A 21,857-nucleotide genomic window follows, 5' to 3' on the forward strand; every position below is an offset into this window, starting at 1 on the left:
CCGAGGTACATGCCCCACCCTATTTTTTTATTTTTTTGTTTTTTGTTTTGGTGGTACTGGGATTCCTGGAAGCCCTTCTACCTCCGGGCTACACTCCCAGACTCATTTCATACTATTTATTTGGAAACAGGGTCTCTTAAGCCAGCGAGGCTGGCTTTGAACCTGCGCGATCCTCCTGTCTCCGCCTCCCAAGCAAGGGGATTGCAAGGTACGCCACCACACCACGCCTGGTGCCCCACCCTATTTTTATCTTTTATTTCTAAACAAGGGTCTCACTGCACTGAAGAGGTCTTGCTAAGTTGCTGAGGCTGGCCTTGAACTGGCAATCCTCTTGTCTTAAGTCTCCCAAGCATTGGGATTACAAATTTGAGCCACCACGCCTGACTCTTTGAACATCTCTCTGAGTGACCAACACTTACGTTTTGCAGTATTTTAGAAATAGAAGCCAGAAACACAGCTTGGTTTTCTTTAGGGCTGAGTCGTTAGATCATTAAAACACCACGCCTGACTCTTTGAACATCTCTCTGAGTGACCAACACTTACGTTTTGCAGTATTTTAGAAATAGAAGCCAGAAACACAGCTTGGTTTTCTTTAGGGCTGAGTCGTTAGATCATTAAAACACTGGTCCCCCTACCCTTCATACTGCTGAAAAGTTAAGAGATGCAGGGATTGCTTAAAGCAGAAATGGTTTGCCCTGGCTGGGCAGTGGGCGAAAAGGCGTATTGGCCAAATTTTTGGAAGGGTTTTACACAGTATCTATAGAGGAACTGTATTAGTTTTGAATCCATTCTGCTAATGATTCTGATATTTGGAGCTGTGGGGAAGCCTTTACTCTTGAGAGGTTAGGGTGGTGTTGATATTGAAAGGTAACTTCAGAAGAAAATGGAGACATTCCATGCCGGGGACAGCAGCAGCCCTGTCCTCGTCCCAGTGTATCCTCAAAGCATCTCTTTCAGAAGCACCACTTATGGGTAAACTTCTTATTCCTGTGCTGGGGTCAGATAGGACGAAGCAGTAACAAAGCATTGATTTTGATTTTTCACTTGTTTTGCGCCTCCAGGGGCAGGTGGTCTGGGGTCTAAGAGGACACAGAGGCAAATGGCGTCCATTCATAGACACTTGTGTGACAGCTCTGGGGGAAGCTACATTTTGTAAAAGCCCATGAGCCCAATGATGTGAACACCCAGGCCCAGCATGGCCTTCTCCTAACTCATCCTCCATTTAGTCTCTACTCCTGTGCCCCACTCCAGTCCTTTCCATGCCCAACAAATCTGACGGCTCTCTCTTCCTTCAGGAAGCTGGATAGAACTGTTCCAAAGGGTTGTTTACTTCCCACCCAGATAAATGATGATGAGAAAATGCATTGTGATCTTGCTGTTTCACTGAGCTCACATACAAATCCATGACTTGGGTTCTAGAAGGGTCAGCACTTCATGGTTGCACACTTCTTTCTGGGGAGACCAATCTGTGATTCCAAGCTCTGTAGACCCCAATTTCCTCACATCACTGTTCTCCATACTCTTAGGTAATGTTTTAAAAAGGGCCAAGTGAGCCAGGCGTGGTGGCGCACACGTGTAATCCCAGTATTTGAGAGGCTGAGACCGGAGGATTGTGGTTCGCAGCCAGCCTCAGCTACTTAGTGAGGCCCTCTGCAACTCAGTGAGACTCTGTTTCAAAATATAGAATAAAAAAATAAACAAAACAAAAAATAAAGAACAAAATTATATCATTTGCAAGAAGATGGAAAGCCCTAGAGAACATTATGTTAAGTGAGATCAGCCAAGCACAGAAGGAGAAGATACATATGTTTCCTCTAATATGCCCAAACTAGGAAACACAAAGAATACCAGTGGGACTCCAGATAATGGAGGGGAAATACTAGCTAAGTTTGAATGGAAAGATAGGAGAGGAGGAAGGCTGATTTTGATTAATGAGGGTCTACACCTGAACATGTGTAAAATTATGAATAAGACATGGTTAATCTGGACAACCATTGGTGGGAGGGGGAAAGGGAAAACGGAGGCAGGGAGGAGAGGGCACCAAATATATTTTAAATGTATACTATTTATGTTCAATTAAAAAAAAATCATGTTTGGGGTGCAGCGTTGAGGTAGAATGCCCCTGGGTTCCATCCCCAGTACTGCAAAATAACTAACTAAATAAATAAATAAATAAGCCAGCCAAGTAGGGCCTGGGTAGGGGATAGGCATTTCCAGAGTGATAGATTTATCAAGAAGAAAGAAAAAGGGTAATGGATAATGAGAAGTTCTGCCCCAGACTCAGTTCATAGCTGAAGCACAGGCACCCAGATATGTGTGTGAAACTGGGGACTGAACCCATAGACACATGAGCTACACCCCTAGACCTATTTTATTTTTTTATTTTGAAATAGGGTCTCACTAAATTGCTGAGACCCTTGCTAAGTTGATGAGGCTCTCCTCAAACATGTGATCTTCCTGTCTCAGCCTCCCAAGTACTAGGATTACAGACATGCACCATTAAATCCTGCTACCTGGTCATTTTTCAATGAGGGAACAGCTGAAAATCCCGCAGCCTGTGATTTCCCAAACACAGGCATTGCATTAGTCTTTTTTTTTTTTTTTTGCATTAGTTTTTTTTTTTTTTTTTCGGTGGTACTGGGGTTCCTGGTAGCCCTTCTACCTCTGGGCTACACTCCCAGACCTATTTTATTTGGAAACAGGGTCTCTTAAGCCAGCAAGGCTGACTTCGAACCTGTGCAATCCTCCTGTCTCCGCCTCCCAAGCAGAGGGATTACAAGCATGTGCCACCACGCCCGTCATAGTTATTCTTTTTTTCCATTATACTTCTGTTGGTGCACTGTAATTATACATCACCATGAGGTTCAGAGTGATAGAAACATATATGCATGCAGCACTTGGAGTGCTTCCTTCTAGAACCGACCCCACTTCTCCTTCCCCATACATGTTATTGAGATCGATGTTGGCAATTTCATACATGTATATAGCATTATATTAAGTGTTTTCTTCACCAAGTCTCCTTCCTGCCCCAGGCCTCCCCCTTGGTCCCCTCCTACTGTCTTCCTGCTCTCTTTCCTCCTTTGTCTGAAGTTCCTTTTGCTCCCTCTTTTCTCCCTAGCTTGCATATATGAGAGAGAACATACAGCCCTTAACTTTCTGAGCCTGGCTAGTTTCACTTAGCATAAGAGTCTCTGGTTCCATCCATTTTCCTGCAAAAGACATAATTTTCTTTTTTATGGATGAGTAAAATTCCATTGTGTTTCTATGATAAAAGTGTTGTAATCCACTCATCTGTTAGTAATTCTTAAATCTATGACTCTTAATAGCTCAGTCCTCAGCGCTAAGCCCAACAGTGACATTTCCTACCTCTGGGCAAAAATGCTGGTCACAGTGAGCTTCAGATTGTTTGGGTGTGGCCTAAGCACCGTTGGGGTGAGGGCTGCCTGGTCTTGGAACCATAAAATCTATAAACAATGAAAAATCACTTCCCGTGTAGAGGGCGGGGATAGGAAGCCATGTTGAGCAACACACAGCACCGTCCTGGCCCTTTTTGCCAACCGATACCTCCCCTAGATGGGTGCACTGTTTTTAATCAGAGAGCCCTGTGGCCAGTTCCCAGAGAAGAACCACTGGAGCAAGAGCCCTAGTTTTGCAATTATTTGGTTACAGCAATACAAGACCCATCAGAAATATTAATTGAGGCATGCAGTACTACTTATGCATGAGTTGTCAAGGAGTGACTTTCCCAACATTTCTCACTTGTGCAGAACCCTCAGAGCCCTAGCCCTGCCCTAGTCCTCTTCTGTTGGCATCTGTCCACCTAGGAACACAATGCTTCGCCCGGCACTGTCTTACGGGGTACCTGGAATGTTGTCACCTATGTCATTTTCTGAAGGAACGGGCGCATTGTTCATATTCTATAACCTAATGCACTGTTTTATGTAGGAGTGGTTGATGTATTCTTTTTTTGTTTTGCAGAGTTAGGGATTAAACTCAGGGGGGCTCTCCCACTGAACTATACCCCGACCCTATTTACTTACTTATTTATTATTTATTTTTAAATTTTTATTTATTTTACAATATTGGGATAGAACCCAGGTATATTTTTACTTCTGAACTACACCCCCAGCCCTATTTTTTATTCTTTAATCTGAATCAAGGTCTCACTAAGTTGCAGAGGGCCTCACTAAGTAGCTGAGGCTGTCTGTGAACCTTGACCCTCCTGTCTCAGCCTTCCTAAGTACTGGAATTACAAGTATGTGCCACCATGCCAGGCCTTATTTATTTATTTATTTGTTTGTTTGTTTGTTTGTTTATTTATTTTGAGATAGGGTCCTGCTAAGCTTCCCAGGCTGTCTGGCCTGGACTTTGCAATCCTTTTGCCTCAGACTCTCCAGTTGCTGGGATTACAGGCATATGCCACTATACTCTGTGATATATTCTAACTAAATTGTGTTCTCAGTGACAGTCATTAGCCACTAGGACATTGGTGTTCATGAGCAAAACAACTTTGGTCAAAAGGAAGAGAGAGAGAGGGAGAGAAGGAGGGAGGAGGGAAAGAAGAAGAAGGAGAGGGAGAGGGAGAGGGGGAGGGGGAGGGAGAGAGAGAGAGAGAGAGAGAGAGAGAGAGAGAGAGAGAGAGAGAGGAGAGAGGAGAGAGGAGAGAGGAGAGAGGAGAGAGGAGAGAGGAGAGAGGAGAGAGGAGAGAGGAGAGAGGAGAGAAAACTTAATTAAAGCTCAACTGCTCTGAGAATAAGTTCAGGAATGGTGAGCCATATAAACTAACTGGCATTTGGTGCAGAGAAGAAGAATAAGGAAAGGCTGTCCTTACACAAATGAAGAGAACCAGGAGCAAAGATTAAAAGCATAGAAGCAGGCATTTGGGGACATGAGCTAAGTAGGGAAAGGTGAGCCTCCCCCGGCCATCAGGGGACCCCTGTGGGAATGAAGGAGGCAGGTACAAGCAGCATTCACAACGAAGTGTGTCTCTGACACATGAGTTTGTGGGGCTAGTATTCTTAGGGGCCCTAAGCCTGGATTTGAGCCTGATCGCTGCTGTTTACCTGCCCTGCCACCTTGGATAAACTGGAGTAGCCTCCTGAGGAGTCGGTGGTATTTGTAGTACTGGCACAATGGCATGCGCTTTGTGTCCTTCTGGAGGGTCACAGCCAATCACTGTCTGCTTTGTAAGGCTGTGAGGCCATTTCAGCATACATGAGTGCTGCTATTTTCCATCCCAGGCACTGTGTCCCTCACCTCCCACTTCTCTCTGCTTCCCCCACTCCGATTTTAGCGGAACATATTTATCTCTTTCTTAGGAACATCCATCCTCACCTTCCTTCCTCTCACCAATGTTTTGAATCAGTCATTTACAACTTAGAGCATCCAGAGGTCACACCCTCCTGAAGGAGTTCTAGTGTTGAGGGCAAGCCAGGCAAGCCAGTGAGGTGCTGGGAGGAGGTGGCTCCCTGAGTGCTTCAGAACCCTGCTAGCATGTGCCTGGTCTGCTCACAAGGCAGACTGGCCTTTTCCTATAGCTACCACATTTCATCAATATAGGCTGCACTATTTTGTTTTAATTATTTTACATTTCAATGTCTGTGAAATCATAATGTATCTTATACTATGTCTTATTTTGACAAATTTTTGAGTGATTTATAAATAACAGTGCATCTTTCAGTCAAGGGTGTTTTATAGGCAAAAGGCAGCACTGTTCTTATAGAGATAACATGATCATAAGCAGGAATTATCAAAGGGTTAAGAGGAGCCTGGGATGGTGGCATACATCTGTAAGCCTGGTACTTGAGAAGCTGAGACAGGAGGTTTGCAGGTTCAAGGCCAGTCTCAGCAACTTAACTGGACTCTCAGCAACCTGTTTCAAAATAAACTCAGAGGTAGAAAATCCCTGGATTCAATCCCCAGTACCACAAGAAAAGGGGAGGGGGTTAAGAGGAAAAGTGATGAATGGCTTATGAAACTGTGGTCTGTACACATAATGGAATTTTACTCAGCCATCAAGAAGAATAAAATTATGTCATTTGCAGGAAAATGGATGGACCTGGAGAACATTATGTTAAGTGAGATCAGCCATTCTCACAGAGTGGAGGGCCGTATGTTTCCCTCACATGTAGAAGCTAGGGAGAACTCGGGAAACAACAGGAACTTCAGATTAATACGAAAAGATATCAGTAGAAAGGAATCTGGGGAAGTGAAAGGGAAGATTTGATGAAGGAAACAGTTCAAATAATGCTATGTTCATGTAGGAAGTTATCAGTACCAATTTCAATTTTATGTACAAGGAAGAGGATCTGGAGAGAAATGAACCAAGTGCTGTGTGCAGGTGTCTCTGTCACCCTGAATCCCATTATTATGCATCATAAAAATGTACCAATTAAAACTAAAAGAGGAAAAGTGAGCTGAGGTAGAAGCTCACCTGAAAAGTGAGCTTTTCTCTCTCTCTCTAATGCCAGTGGAATAAGATCAGGAAACGAAAGACAGACCATTTCACTTTCTTTTTCCTTCCCCCTGCCGAGAATTACCTGGATATTTGGATTCTGTCCATTGATATCAGCCTTAGAAAGGTCTGGGAAGTTTGGCAGATCGAGGAGAAAGGATCTGGGGCCTTCTCTCTGCAAGGATGGGTGCCCGCTCTCCTGGGGGAGCTGCTCTCTGGGGAAGGGGCGGTGTGCAGCCTGGTGGTCCGGATGCGCCTCTGGCACTTCCTTGGAGAGAGGAAAGTGGGTTTCTGATGCAGAGTCACTTTCCAAATTGAGGTTATTCTGAAGCAAACAAATAAGCAAACAAACAACTCAGTAGGAGGCACATGATTAAAAATGGCACTCTTCACAGCCCGGTAAACTCAGGAGCTAGGACAGCTCCAGTGGCTGGAATTAAGTCAGCACAGTATTCCTAACGCATCCTGCTATCCTATGGTTTGTTTCCCCATATTTAAAATTCAATCATCAGAACTCCCAGGATGCTGCTTGGGAATTTTCTGAAGGTATATAAGTTATTGACAATTAATTAAGCACCCAAACACATCAAAATCAAAGCGTTATTTTGAAGGAGAATAGGTGATCATTTAAAGCTAGAACCAACTTAAAATTTCTTTCTCATACATTCAACTAATTAACTATCCTGGAATTAGTTAGAGAATACCTGACCAAACTGAACAAAAGGTTTTGAGAGGCTGAATTAGGAGGGGTACAGATTTGAGGTCAACCTTAGCAATTTAGTGAAACCCTCAGCAACGTGAGATTCTGTTTCAAAACAAATGGGGCTGGGGTTGTAGTACAGAGGTAGAATGTTCCTGAGTTCAATCCCCCATACAAAAAGAAAAAAAAAAAAAACAGCTTAAGCAAATTTACTGATTATAAACATTCATTTCATCCATCCATCTCTCCCTCCTTGCTCTGTCCATCTATTGATGTATCTGTCCACTCATCCATCTATCCACCCATCTATCTCTTTTTCTTCATTTGTTTATGTCCATCCAACTATCATCTGTTTATCCATCTATCCATCTATCCAATCAACAAATGCCAACCACACGCTAGGCATAGGAGATACTGTAACGGATAATAAGGACACGGGACCTCCTTTTTAGACTATACTTTTTTTGTGTGTGTGGTACAGGGGCTTTTCTACCTCCGGGCTATACTCCCAGACCCATTTTATATTTTATTTGGAAACAGGGTCTCACTAAGTTGCTGAGAGCCTTACTACGTAGCTGAGGCTGGCTTCAAACCTGTGCGATCCTCCTGTCTCAGCCTCCCAAGCATGGGGATTACAAGTGTGAGCCACCATGCCCGGCCTAAGACTGTACTTTGAGTTGGGGAAATAATAAATACTTAGGTAAATAAGTATAACTAAATCAGAGACTAGTGACCATTAAGAATAAAAGAAAGACAATATGATAGAAAAAATATTAGACAGGTGGTCAGGAAAAACCTCCCCAAGGTGATATTTGAGGCAAGATTTGAACAAGAGAAGGAGGCCCCCACAGTGATCTGGGAATGACATTTTGGTAGAAGGGAACCCAATAAGGCAAGTCCTTGTAGAGCAGACGCTCACTGGCTGTTTTGAGGAGCAGAGGCCAGTGAGGCTGGTAGAGAGTGAAATTGTTGGAAGAACCACATGAGATGAGGATAAGGGGATCAGGATGGCTGCTAAAAAGGTGACTCCAGGTGTTCTGAGGTCTAATGCCTTTATTCTGAAAAGTGCAAGCCTGTTGTTTTTGTGCAGCTAGTGAAAAATGTCCCTATTTCCTTGTCATCATGGGAAACCTTTCCTAGTGATATAAGAGGATAGAAGTTGCTGGTCTCCTCTCTCGAACCGGCCTGTGTCCTCCTCTTATTCTCTCTGTCCTCTTCGGAGGCTCCCTCTATCCCTTTGGGAGACAGCAATTTCATGTTACTGGTGCAAGGAGAAACAGAGATAGAATTTCGCCAGCCTTTGGGTCAGTGGTTAACGTTCTTGTTATTCTTGGGCATGTTGTGGGGTTTAGGAGTTGTATTCCAGCACCCTGTCTCCACACGCAGTCCTCCTGCCCCCAACCGCAGTGACTTTGACCCAACCAAAGGGTTATATGTGGTGTCAAAACACTCAGGACTCTCAGTACCCAAGGAACACAGGAATGAAACATGCACAGAGCACCATCATGAAGGTGTGAAGAGGCTAAGAGGAGTCAGCGAGCTTGTCTGTTTCTTCTTTAAAAAACGCAGTGACAGTGGGGGGAAGCTGGCTGCCCACCACATTTTTGCTCTGGAGGTGTGGCTGGGGGTAGTGGCTTTGTTCACCTTCCCAGATACCTCTGTGCCATGGTTTTTCTCTTGGCATATCCTGGGAGAGGGCATACCCTGGCATTCTGAGGAACTGTGCAATGCAACGGAGGCCAGATGAATTATTCTCTGATTGATTCCAGCATGAAAGAAAGAAATAGAGAAAGAAAGAGAAAGAAAGAAGACCATGTGTGTGAAGTCTTTTGTGCCCAAAGGGAAGACAAATTGAATGCAATTTTCCCGTTGCTTTTATCATTGAAACTTCCCTAGTAGTGTTAGGGAGGACAGCTAGCTTCTCTCAGAAAAGTTTCATTCAGGACTCAGGAATAATGAATCTCAGTGGGCCTAGTATTTTTTTCCCAGTTGCTTTATGGGTCCCTGCAAATCAAGCCCCAACTTCATTATAGCAACTGAGACATAGTCTTCATTGGATTAAAAATGGAAGTCTTCTTTGCCCCTCTCCCTTTTGTGGTACTGGGAATTGAACCCAGAGGCATTCTACTTCTAAGCTACACTCCAGTCTTTAAACAAACAAACAAACAAACAAACAAACAAACACTTGTTTTGAACTGGGTGTGGTGGCACATGCATGTAATGCCAGTACTTGGGAGGCTGAGACAGGAAGTCACAGATTCGTGGCCAGCATCAACAACTTAGCAAGACCGTATTTCAAAAATAAACAAGGCTGGGGGTACAGCTCAGAGGTATAATGCCCCTGTGTTAAATCCCCAGTACCCTAAATGTGTGTGTGTGTGTGTGTGTGTGTGTGTGTGTGTGTGTGTATTGTTTTAAAATAGGGTTTATGAGCTGAGTGTGGCTATAAATGCCTGTAGTCCCAGTACTTGGAATCTTCCTGAGACAGGAAGATTGCAGGCTCATAGAGAGTCTTAGCAACTTAGTGAGAGACATGATTCCAAATAAAACATAAAATAGGCTGGGAGTGTAGTTCAAAGGTAGAATGCCCCTGGGTTCTACCCTGCACTACTAAATAAATAAATAAATAGATAAATTAATAAGTTTAAAAAGACAGGGTTTGCTAGGTTTCTGAGTCTGTCAGGTTGCCGAGGTTGTTCTCGAACCTGAAATTCTTCTGTCTCAGTTTCCTAAATACTGGGATTTCAGGCATGAGCTACCATGTTGGCTGCTTTCTGCTTTAATGAAGCATTCTTTTTACTACTAAAATGACAACAATAATTATGATGATGTCTACTACTACTAAAGCTTACTCTTTTTGTTGTTGTTGCTGGTGGTGGTACTGGGATTCCTGGAAACCCTTCTACCTCGGGGCTACACTTCAAGACCTATTTTATACTTTTTATTTGGAAACAGGGTCTCTTAAGTCAGTGCGGCTGGCTTCAAACCTGCACGATCCTCCTGTCTCCGCCTCCGAAGTGCAGGGATTACAAGCGTGCGCCACCACGCCCAGCACTAAAGCTTACATTTTAAGAGGTAGGAAATATATTGTTGCTATTTTACATTTTTGCTGTTTTTTTACAGACATCTGTTAAAGGGCCAGAGGACCTGCAAGTTTGAGACCAGACTAGGTTAACACAGGAAGACCCTGTCTCAAAAAATAAAATAAGTGCTGCAGATGTAGCCCAGTGGAAGAGCACTTGCTTAGCATGTGAGAGTCCCTGGTCCAATCTCCAGTACTGAAAAAACAAAAAGACCAAGTCTGATTACTTGATCTGACTTTTGAATTTTTCCAGATAGAAAATCCACCACTACAGAGTGATCCCAGCTTAGCCAAAGACTAAACAAACCTCTTAAACTCTCTATAGCTCAAAGACCCTCCATGTAAAGCAGAGCAGATAATGACTGTTCTTACTGTACCAGCAGGGGTTCAATGTAACGGGGTCGAGTTGGGTTGGACTGTGTCTACACAATAAAAGAGAAGTGCAGAATTGGGGCCGCTGGCTGGGCAACTCAGGCCACAAGTGGCTCTGCTGGGAATAGTCCGAGGCCTGGGGCTCCAAGTATGCTTTGGCTTGAGATGCCACAGCTGTGGCATTGCTCCACCTCTCCCAACCACTCTGCCTCCAGACACCAGCTCAGAGCTTGTAAAGTATTTGAAAGATGAGAAGTAATAAAGCAATGTTAATAATGACCTCTGAAAATCTGAGTTCCTCTTGCACCTCCTCCAAAACATTGTTAAGTGGAAACTTTGGCTCCTTAAATTGCCATGATCCCGGGAAAGGGCGTCTAAGAATGGCCTCAATAAGAAGAGACTCCATTTTATGTAATCAATAACAAGATTGAGGAGGAGCCATTATTTTGGTAATCTGGGGTTTAAATCTAGGTTAGGTGACGACAGGATCTGCTAACAATCTGGGAAGAGTCCTTTTTTCACTTTTTCCCAAAGGCACAAGCTACAATCTTCCTTGGTTTCCCCTCTGAGGTCCTGTTTGGGGATGCCACTCCTCTCTTGCTATCACACTTCAACTATTCTAGCCAAGTAGAGATTCTCAGGAAGAGTGCATCTCAACATAAATGCTGAGGTAGTGTGTGTTTTATTTGAACAAACTCTTCCCTGAAGATGGTAGCGTAGGAGCACTTGGGAAGTTACGAAGAGAAACATTACCATTTTTTTTCTGAGCTGCGGTAGGATTTGGTTTCCCGGAATTAAAGTGGAACAAAAGTGAAAATTCTTTCCCCACAATGTCTTTGAGTTGATCTTTCGCCCATGCATTAATCTTGGCAGTGTTTCCTTTTGTGACGCTAGTTTCAGAACTGTGATTCAAAATGCAAAGGGACCTAGAAGAACTAAAGCCAGACGTGGCTTACCTCTACTCAACTACTGAGACAGGTGAGCCATGCTGGTCAAATTATCCAGATACTGCTCGATGTCCACCTCTTTGCGCATAGCCCCTTTATCACTTTACAGCCAATTCTCATCTGTAACAGAAATAGTCACTAAAATGCCATGCTCTGGCGGCCTCGTGGTTTGCCTTGGGTGGCAGTACTGTGGCAAATGACACTGCAATTGACTCCCAGTATCTACATCCCTCTTTTTCCTATTCTCACTTTGTTTCAGGTGGGAAAAGGGCTGGTTAAAGCATTTCCCAGCATTCAATGCAGCTGAGATGACCATGGGACACAGAGTCTAAGTAGTAGGGTTAAGTAAAATGAGCCTGCTCAAACTAACTGCTGAAAGGAGGCAGTTTTGCATCCCCCCTTTCCCCCAGTCCCTCTCTTTCTCTCTCTCCCTCTCCTCTGCCTTCTACCTGAATTGAGGACACAGAGCTTGAAGGGAAATGGGGCAGCTGGCAGACACAAGAATGAATGTTGTATCTAAGCACAGCTGATTGGGAAGGCAGAAGGGCCTGGGCCTGATAGCAAGGTGGAGCTACAGTGTCCTCCTGGAGTAGTGACCTCAGAATGTCTTTAGCCTTATCACTCATATCAGTGCTAACGTTCAGTGTGCTGCAGCACCAGTAGCAATGCTTTATTTTGCAATTCTAACTTTAGAAACTGCGACGATCCTTTAAAAAGCGAAGCTCTCTATTCGATTTTACTGGTTTATTCATCTGTTAACTATGCCGTTTCGGTTACTATAGTGAATATTCAGCAATTTAAAAAAAATAAAATCCTGTCATTTGTGGCAATGTGGTTGAAACTTGAGGACACTGTTAAGTAAAATAAGCCAAGCACAGAAAAACAAATATACTACATGTCCTCATTCTCACCTGAAACAAAGTGGAATTAAGAAAAAGAGGGATGTAGATATCTGGGAGTCAATTGGATGACACAGTACTGGCAACCAAGGAAAGCATGGCATTTTAGTGACTATTTCTGTTACAGATGAGAATTGGCTGTAAAGTGATAAAGGGGCTATGCGCAAAGAGGTGGACATCGAGCAGTATCTGGATAATTTGACCAGCATGGTTCACCTGTCTCAGTAGTTGAATAGAGGTAGGCCATGTCATAGCTTTAGTTCTTCTAGGTCCCTCTGCATTTTGAATCGCAGTTCTAAAACTAGTGTCACAAAAGGAAACACTGCCAAGATTAATGCATGGGTAAAAGATCAACTCAAAGACATTATTTGTGGCCTTTAAACAAATCACTCAATGAAGAACAGCATGAATGGTGGTGACTAGAGACTGAGAGGGGGAAACGGAAGGAGGGGCAGAGAGAGGTTAGATAAGGAGCACCAAAACAGAATTAGATACGAGAAATGAGTTCTGGTGTCTGATGCCCTGTAGGGTGACTAGAGTCTACAACAATTTATCATACATTTCAAAATAAACAGAAGATCCCAGAATTTCCTAAACCAGAAAAATTACAAATGTTTGAGGAGATGGAAATGTGAATTATCCTGATTTGGTCATTACACATTGTATACATGTATTGATTATCATACCATATCCCTAAATATGCACAGATAAGGTGTCAATAGAAAGTAATAATTAAAAATGTGAAATCCTTGTTTAGCTAATTGACTACATATTGAATTTTCTGACTTTTGCAGAGTCTGCAGCTCACAGCAGCACTGGCAGGGCATTTGAAGAAGGTGACAGTGAACATCACTGAGGTAGCTGGGGCCCACGCTGGACCTGTGCTCTGCTCACTGTCCTGCTACCCTATTCTGAAACAGGGTCTATGCCCTGTGCATCTAGTTACAGCATCTTTCCACTATTTTGGCATCTACACAGTACATTCTTCAAATCTATTGCTCGATGGGCAACATAGCATTTCCTTTACAATTGTCTTAAGACATTATCAGTCAGTTTCAAGGGCTTGACCTTTCTCAAAGACACCAAAGCTCCATGGACAAGTGTCTGAGCCCAGAGCTTTTGCAGGAGTCAGGGAGTAGGAACCTTTTAGTGATTGACAGGGTCCTCTAGAGAGAACACAGGAACCAACTTAAAGCTGCCCTCCCCCATTGCTCAAGGTAATATTAAATAATTTGGGCATTAGATTAATATTAGATGAGATTTAGGCATTATTTTAAATAGTACATTATTTACTGTACTTTACTGATGCACACTGAATCTGTAAATAGCCACTAGCTCATAACAAGGCTAGAAAAGAAAAAAAAAAGGTCTTCGATTTATTTTTTCATTGTTTCATAATTTTCTTTGTAGAGGTCTTTTACCTCCTTGGTTAAGTTCATTCCTAAGTATTTTATTTTTGGGTGGGAAATCCTGAGTGGAAGTGTTTTCTGAATTTCTTTTTCAGTGAATTTACGGTTGGTATACAGAAAAGCTTCTGATTTTTTAAGATTGATTTTGTATCCAGACACTTTGCTGAATTTGTTGATAAGTTCTCTAAGTCTTTTGGTTGAGTTTGTTGAGTCTTCTAAGTATAATATCATGTCATTTGCAAATAGTGAAAGTTTGAGTTCTTCTTTTCCTATTTGTACTTCTTTGATTTCCTTTTCTTGCCTTGTTGCTCCGTCTAGAATCTCAAGTATTATATTGAAAAGAAGTGGTGATAATGGACATACTCGTCTTGCTCCTGTTTTTAGGGGAAATCCTTTCAGTTTTTCTTCACTTAATATTATGTTGGCTGTGGATCTATTGTAGATTGCCTTTATGATGTTGAGGTATGTGCTTTCTATTCTAGTTCTCTGCAGTGATTTTAGCATAAATTGATGCTGGATTTTGCCAAATCCTTTTTCAGCATTGATTGAAATGATCATGTGATTTTTGTCTTTGGTTCTGTTTATATGATGAATTACATGGACTGATTTTTGTATGTTGAACCAGCCTTGCATCCCTGGGATGAACCCTACCTGGTCGTGGTGTATGAAATACTTTTGAATGTGTGTTGCTAGTATTTTGTTTAGCAGTTTTGCTTCTAAGTTTATCAAAGATATAGGTCTGTAGTTTAGAAGATGGAAAGATCTTCCATGTTCATGGATAGGCAGAATAAATATCATCAAAATGGCCAAAAGTGATCTACAGATTCAATGCAATACCCATTAAATTACCATGATCATTCCTCACAGACATAGAAAAATTAGTCCTTAAATTTATTTAGAACAACAAAAATCTCAGAATAGCCAAAGTAGTTCTCAGCAACAAAAAACATGCAGGAGGAATCACAAGACCTGACTTTATACTACAAAGCCATAGTAATAAAAATAGCACGGTACTGGCACAAAAACAGATACATTGACCAATGGAGCAGAACAGAAGACTCAGAAACAAATCTACACACTTACAACCAATAGATTTTTTTACAAAGGGGCCCAAAAAATACATTGGAAAAAAGATAGCCTGTTTAACAAATGATGTTGGCAAAACTGGATAACCATATGCTTTGGAAATAAACCCCACTTTCTTACCCTGCACAAGAGTCAATTCAAGATCGATCAAAGACTTGGAAATTAGATCAGAGACCTTTCAGTTCCTTGAAGAGGGCATAGGTCCAGCACTGAAACACACAGGCACAGGTAAAAACTTTCTCAACGAGACCCCAAAGGCACAATAAATTAAAGATGAATTAATACATGGGATTACATTAAACTGAAGAGCTTTTGTACTGCAAAGGAAACTATCAAGAACCTCAACTAAGAGCCAACAGAATGGGAGAAGGTTTTTGTAAAATACTCCTTTGATAGAGGACTAATATCTAGAATATACAGAGAATTCAAGAAACCCAGCACTAAGAAAACAAATAACCCAATCAAAAAATGAGTGAGTGAACTAAATACACTTCACAAAGGAAGAAATTCAAATGGCCAATAAATGCATGAAAAAATGCTCAACATCATCAGCAATCAGAGAGATACAAATCAAATCAAAATTACCCTGAGATTTCACCTAACTCCAACTAGAATGACAATCATTCAAAACACAAACAACAACAAATGCTGGTGAGGATGTGGAGAAGTTAGAACTCTAATCCATTGTTGGTTAGATTGCAAATTAGTGCAACAACTTTGGAAAACAGTATGGAGGATCCTCAGAAGAATGGGAATGAACTTACCATATGACCCAGCAATACCACTTCTGGGTATCTACCCAAAAGAATGGAAACCAAATTACCAAATTAATGCATGTGTATCTATGTTCATAGCTGCACAATTTACAATTGCCAAACTATGGAACCAGCCAAGATGTCTATCAACAGATGAATGGATTACAAAACTTGTGGGATATGTACACAATGGAATTTTACTCAGCCATAAAGAAAAACACAATTATGTCATTTACAGGGAAGTGGATGGAACTGGAGGATATTTTGCTAGGTGAGATTAGTCAGCCAGAAAAAATAAGAAATTGAATGTTCTCCCTAATAAGTAAAAACTACTGAGAAAATAGGAAGAACTCTAGACAAAGAAGGAGATTCTATAGATGAGCAAATAAAGTGACCTAACTGAGGGGATGGGAGGGGGAAGAGGGAAGCTCTCTAATGCTCATGATGTACTTTACCAATCATATCATTATCAATCACTAAGCCAAACATGAGGAGGGAGGGGGAGGGAATGGGGTGGGCATTAAGTTAGGGCTATTGGGTGTTATGTGCATGTATGTCTCCACCATCTTGTATCCCATTAAGACTACAATGCATCAATAAAAAAATTTTACAAAGTAAAGTCAAACCTTTGGTTAAAAAAGGGGGGAAAATCAGAAAAACTGTTGTCACCATCTGAGGTAAGTATTACAACACCCCCTAACTTTGAAAATTGGTTCTAAAAAATAAGGAAATCCAGGTGTGGTGACCCATACCTATGATCCCAGAACTTGACAGGTGGAGACAGGAGGAGAACAGGTTCAAGACCAGCCTCAACAACTGAGCAAGACTTTCAGCAATGAAGCAAGACTCTGTTTAAAATAAAAAAATTTAGCCGGGCGTGGTGGCGCACGCTTGTAATCCCCGCACTTGGGAGGCGGAGACAGGAGGATCATGCAGGTTCAAAGCCAGCCGCGCGCTGGCTTAGGAGACCCTGTTTCCAAATAAAAATATAAAATAGGTCTGGGAGTGTAGTCCGGAGGTAGAAGGGCTTCCAGGAACCCCAGTACCACCAAAAATAAATAAATAAATAAACAAATAAAAACAAATTTAAAAGGCTGAGGGTGTAGTTTGAAGGTAGAATGCCCCTGGGTTTAATACCCAAAACCCCCGCCCTTTCTCCCCCCAAAAAAGAAGAAGTAGAAAGAAAAGATTTTCATGAGGAAATAATGTTTGAGCTGTGATCAAAAGGCAAGTGAAAGTTAAGCAGCTAGAGCAGGTGAAGGGCAGGAGGTGGGCCAGGGAGATGCAGTCCTATCAAAGATTCCCGAGGCCTGGCGGAGGCAAGTAGAGAACCACAAGGCCCAAGAGCTGCAGCGGAGTGGGCCGACCCAGCGCCACGTACAGCCTTAGTATGAGCAAGCAGGTGAGTGACAGAAGTGGCAGGTCTACCACTCACCCGTTTCTGCCCACCCTGCCCGCTGGACCACAGGGTCCCTGTTGGCACCGCACAGGTCATGTGGAGGCTTTCCAATCTCTGTCCTTCCTGGCTCTCGTCCCCTGGTCCCCAGTGCCCCAAGAGAGCTCTGCTGAGAGCCAAGAGGGCACCTCTCCTCTGTGGGCGACACACAGTCTTGCTTTCTCATCTGTGTCCTTCATGACCAGCGCATTCCTGGCCCAGGACCAAGGATGTCTGACCACTGCCTGGCTGCTGCTGCTCATTTTACTGGTCCATGTGGCCCAGGTGAATTACCACGGCCATGGCAGGGCTCTGAGTGGTCAGAATCACCAGCGTCCCCCAGCTGGACAGGTTGGCACAGGCAGAAGAACGTGAAGAAGGAAAGCGCCTCTCATTCCTTCCTGTCCTCAGCCATAGCACAAGTTAGAATGCTCACCAGAGGAAGAAGGTCAAGGAACAGAAATGGGCAAAAGATCCACTTTTGGGGAAAAAAATGTGCTGCTGGTCTAGCCTGTGAATATCACTTAATCGTCTGCAAACACCAGCCAAAGACTGGCATGTGAAAAACATAGCTGATTTGACCTTTTTCAGCACGTCCAGAAGAGACCCAAATAGGGCCGTGGCTGTCTAGGACAGTTGCAGAGCCTTTTCTCTTTAAGGCTGTAGTAAGTATTCCTACATAACACAACCAAGCAGACTTATTGGAGGCAAATTCCTGGAGGGCAAAGAACAGGCCATATCTGCAATCTCTGAATCCCACACACCCCAATTCCACAAGCTCAGGGGACACCCAATAAGTACTAGTTGATGATAATGATGGCTATGAGCCTTGTTAGATTTTGTTTTAATTAGGCTCAGGCTACAGGCCTCATTACCCCTAATGTGGCTTTTATGTGGGATGCTAAAGAAAAAAAAAAGCCCAGGAATCTTCTATTGAAGATATTAAAGAAGATATTATTAGCAATGCATTTGGTCTCATATACTTTGAACAACAAACAACAGAGATTATAATTAACGTCACTGCAGTCTCCCTCCTTAAACACACTAACAATATAGCTAATTAGCAATATGTCCTCATTTGGAGCTGGACATCTGCATATTATTATCGACAATGCTTATTTCCTTTTTCCAGATTAAAGGAAGCCATACTGCACCCAGGCATATGGCTGTACTCCTTCCACATTAAACCACTCGATTTTTTTCTACCCACCATAAACATGCTGGAAGTTTTTATCTCTGCTGGGCATCGATTTTGTCTGGAAAACTCACACATCTAAAAATAAATTCCAGAATGTCACTGATGAGATTTCAAAGGGAAGAGCAAAAGTTCTCCCATTTGGAAAGATACAGGCATAAAGGGCACAGCAGTTATCTTTCCACATGACTGAGGAGCAAGCAGTCCTAGGAAGAGGAGGGCAAGGGGATGAGTGGATGGGTTTCAGGTCTTAACATCTGTTTTCTCAAGCGGGCACACTTGTTTTTGGCTCAGGAAGCTGGGATGGCAGCAGGGGTTGGTGGAAGCTTTTCTGTGATGTGTTAGAAGGAGGTAACTGGGATCCATCTGTGATAAAACGCAGGAGTGCGCGAACGGCAAAGCTGACCACCGCCCGCATTTGCTCGGAGTGTGAAAGTACTAGCTTTCCTTCAGGCAGCAGACACAGAGCAAGTGGCCCTATTTTATAGTAAGTGCAAAAATGCAATGGCCCTGTAGGAACACTTCCTGACAGAGGGGAAATGGCCAGACATGTGCTTCAGTCTTTGTTGGAAGATGCTGAAGACAGCTCCGGGAGCTAGAGACACAGGCTCATTGCATTTCAAGAATGCAGGAGTGTCACAGTCCTGGTTGGGAACCAAGGAGTTTTCTATTGAAAGTGTGACTAATAGCTGGGGAGCCTCTCGTTATGGTGGCAGAATATATCACGAGGATGTTTACTTTAGGGCATGGGAGTGACCTTGCTTAGGATCTCAGGCAATGCACACTGCGCTAGGGCAGGGAGCTGGCTCTGTGGAGGAAGGGGCAGCCCGCCCCTGTGCATCCTTCCTAATGAAGGCTCTTGGGACCCGCTGACAGAATGGCAGTCAACACTTCACTGGTTCATCTTAAATACTTCTGTGAATTGCTTTGATCTTGAAACCATGTGGATTGTGGGTGACTTTTCAAGTTGTGCTTTCTCCATTGCTAGCAAAGAAAATAGGGGTAACTTTCCAAGACTCATTTCCTTTATGTCCTGTTAGCTAAAGAATAAACTAAAAGAAAGCTTGGATTATTCTTTCAAGTCTAAGATAACATAAGAAGTTGGGTACAAAGGATAGAGAGCCAACTTGGCCCCCAAACTTCCATCCATCGTTTAAAATATCCCTGCAAGCTGGGTGTGGTGTGCAGGCTTGTAATCCTAATATGTGGGAGGGTGAGATCAGAGGATTGAATGTTTGTGGCCACCCTCGGCTATTTAGGTCCTTTGCAACTTAGTAAGACCCTGTTGCAAAATAAAGGATAAAAATAGGGCCGGGGTGTAGCTTAGAGGTAGAATGTCCCGGTTCAATCCCCAGTTCATTAACACACACACACACACACACACACACACACACACACACACACACACCTACAGATAGGAGGATATGGACAAATTCTGTTTTCCAGCACCTTTTCAGAAGAAAGATGGACTAATCTAAAGCAAATTTTGACAAATCCTTCGGGGTGTGAGGCCAGCTCTCCTCAGGATGAAGTTAAGGGCAAAACTTGGGTCTCCTGGTAAAAGAATGCAAGGCTAGAGCGAACTTGCCAAGAATGGTAACAGACAAGCCAAGGGTGGCCAGCAGGGCGCTTCTGTCCCTGTTCTGCTTCATTAGAGCTCAGCATCCCCAGGAAGTCAAACTGAGCAAATGCTTAATGAGGATGAACTGCTGTGTTTTTTCCAAGTTGTGTTTTCCCATTGTTAATAAAGAACACAGTGTTGATTATTTAGCACCCATTTTCCAGGACCCACTCTGAAGAAACAAGATAGGAAGCCCTGGAGGTGGACATCGCCTGCAGTGATTCTGTGCTCCCCCCAACCCATGGAATGAGGGGACCTGGCTGGTGTTGAGTTGGGAGAGAGACCCCAGAAGGCAAGCCATAGAGCCTGAAAGGGCAGAGTCCAGAGGCTTAGGCCTGGGCCAGGGGTGCCCTGGGGAACCTTGCCCAACTATCATTCAAAGTAGGGAGATGGAGTCTTCTCTCAACGCCTAAAGTCAAGACTCCTTAGTGAAACCTTACCCAAAGCTCGTTGTGTTCCAAGTACCTCTAGAATAGGTTTGAAAGAGAACTGGACCCTAACTTTGGGATCCTAGAAAAGTACTCATGGTGGAGGGGTTGGGGTCAGGGGCTATGAGGCCTGGGTCTGGGCCTCAACATTGCCTCTTCCTAGTTCTGTAAGTTTTGGTAATTTGCTACACCTTTGTAGCTGTAACAGAATGTTTTGTTAAAATGTCCAGAGTCTTCCTCCATAACTATGCCTCAGGCATATTACTTACTGTGGCCAATGGGACAAGGATGAGCAGGCTTGACAAGTGCTTATGACTGGGGACTGCTGATTTTTTGTGGCTGTTTGGAGTCCTGTGGATAATCCTGAGCTAGCCTGTGATGGTGATAGATGTGGGAACAGAGCACATTTATCCCAGACCAACCAGCCTGTCAATGGTCAAATGGAGACCATCCTCGACCACCCATCCCCAGCTGGACTACCCCAGACTAGAAGAGCCACTCAGTTGACTAGAGAATCATGAAGAATAATAAACATTTGTGTTTTTAAGCTAATATATTCAGAGTGCTTTGGTATGCAGTCAAAGTTAATCGATATAGGAGCTTAGTTGTTTCTTCTATAAAGCCTTGGTCATGGTAAGGTAGTATGGGACTGTAGAAAACCTCTCTTGTCTATTCAGTTTTGGTACCCTTGCAATGGAATTCTCAAGAGACACTTGTTCAAAAGAAACCATGTAACAACAATGTTTTTTGTTTTCTTTTAAAAATATCTTTAAAAATGTCAATATTCACTTCTGAATACTGACGACATCAAATTAGGGGCTAAACAAAAATTAGGGGTTAAACAAAAATGTAATGGTTCTAAATCTAAAAAATATAGATATTATCTTCAATGACTAGGACACCTTCTCCTTTCCCCTATCCTACCTGCTAACTTGAAATGGAGCAAAATCTATTGGAAAATTCCAACCTTCTGCCTATTACTTTCTTAATTTACATGTGCTTCTTAGTTAATAGCTCCATTGCCAGTTTTTCAAAGATTCAGAGCTGAGACTTAACAATTCTCCCTCACATTTTCATGATGAACCTGGACAACTCTGTGGATTGGCAGAAACTAGAAGTGCTCATTTATTAGGAAGCCCCCACTGACACTATAAAATATTACAAAACTATCACAGACCAAATAAAGCCTTAGGCAAAGAAAGAGCTGCAAGCCACCAGGACTGGTCCTTTTCATTGGCCTATCCAGATTGTTCTTATTTGGACTGCTGTTCTAGACTCCCCCAGGGAAATGGTTTGATCCTTGCTTGAAGAATTGGCAGCCAGTGCAATTGTGGGTCCTTGACTTAGCTTGGCTAGCCTTTCTCTATACAGGGCAGGGAGGTTTGTTCTATTTGTGGATTCACTCAACAAACACTTCTTTGGTATCTATTATGTTCCAGGTGCTGGGTTGAGATGGTACTAGCAACAACAGGCT

At 43.0% G+C, this 21,857-nt stretch overlaps 1 protein-coding gene across 1 annotated transcript in view; it reads right to left on the reverse strand.

Moving 5' to 3' along the window:
* The window catches only part of ISM1 (isthmin 1), a gene marked incomplete at both ends in the record, with an annotated part of 94,043 nt that overhangs the window by 30,237 nt on the left and 41,949 nt on the right, over positions 1–21,857 (reverse strand). The window contains one exon of the mRNA XM_080716778.1: positions 6,540–6,779. Within this exon, the coding sequence (XP_080572904.1) occupies positions 6,540–6,779 (240 nt within the window). The remainder of the gene's footprint in view (positions 1–6,539; positions 6,780–21,857) is intronic.

This window comes from Muscardinus avellanarius (genome assembly GCF_963383645.1).
Source record: "Muscardinus avellanarius genome assembly, chromosome: 19".
Lineage (NCBI taxonomy): Eukaryota > Metazoa > Chordata > Mammalia > Rodentia > Gliridae > Muscardinus > Muscardinus avellanarius.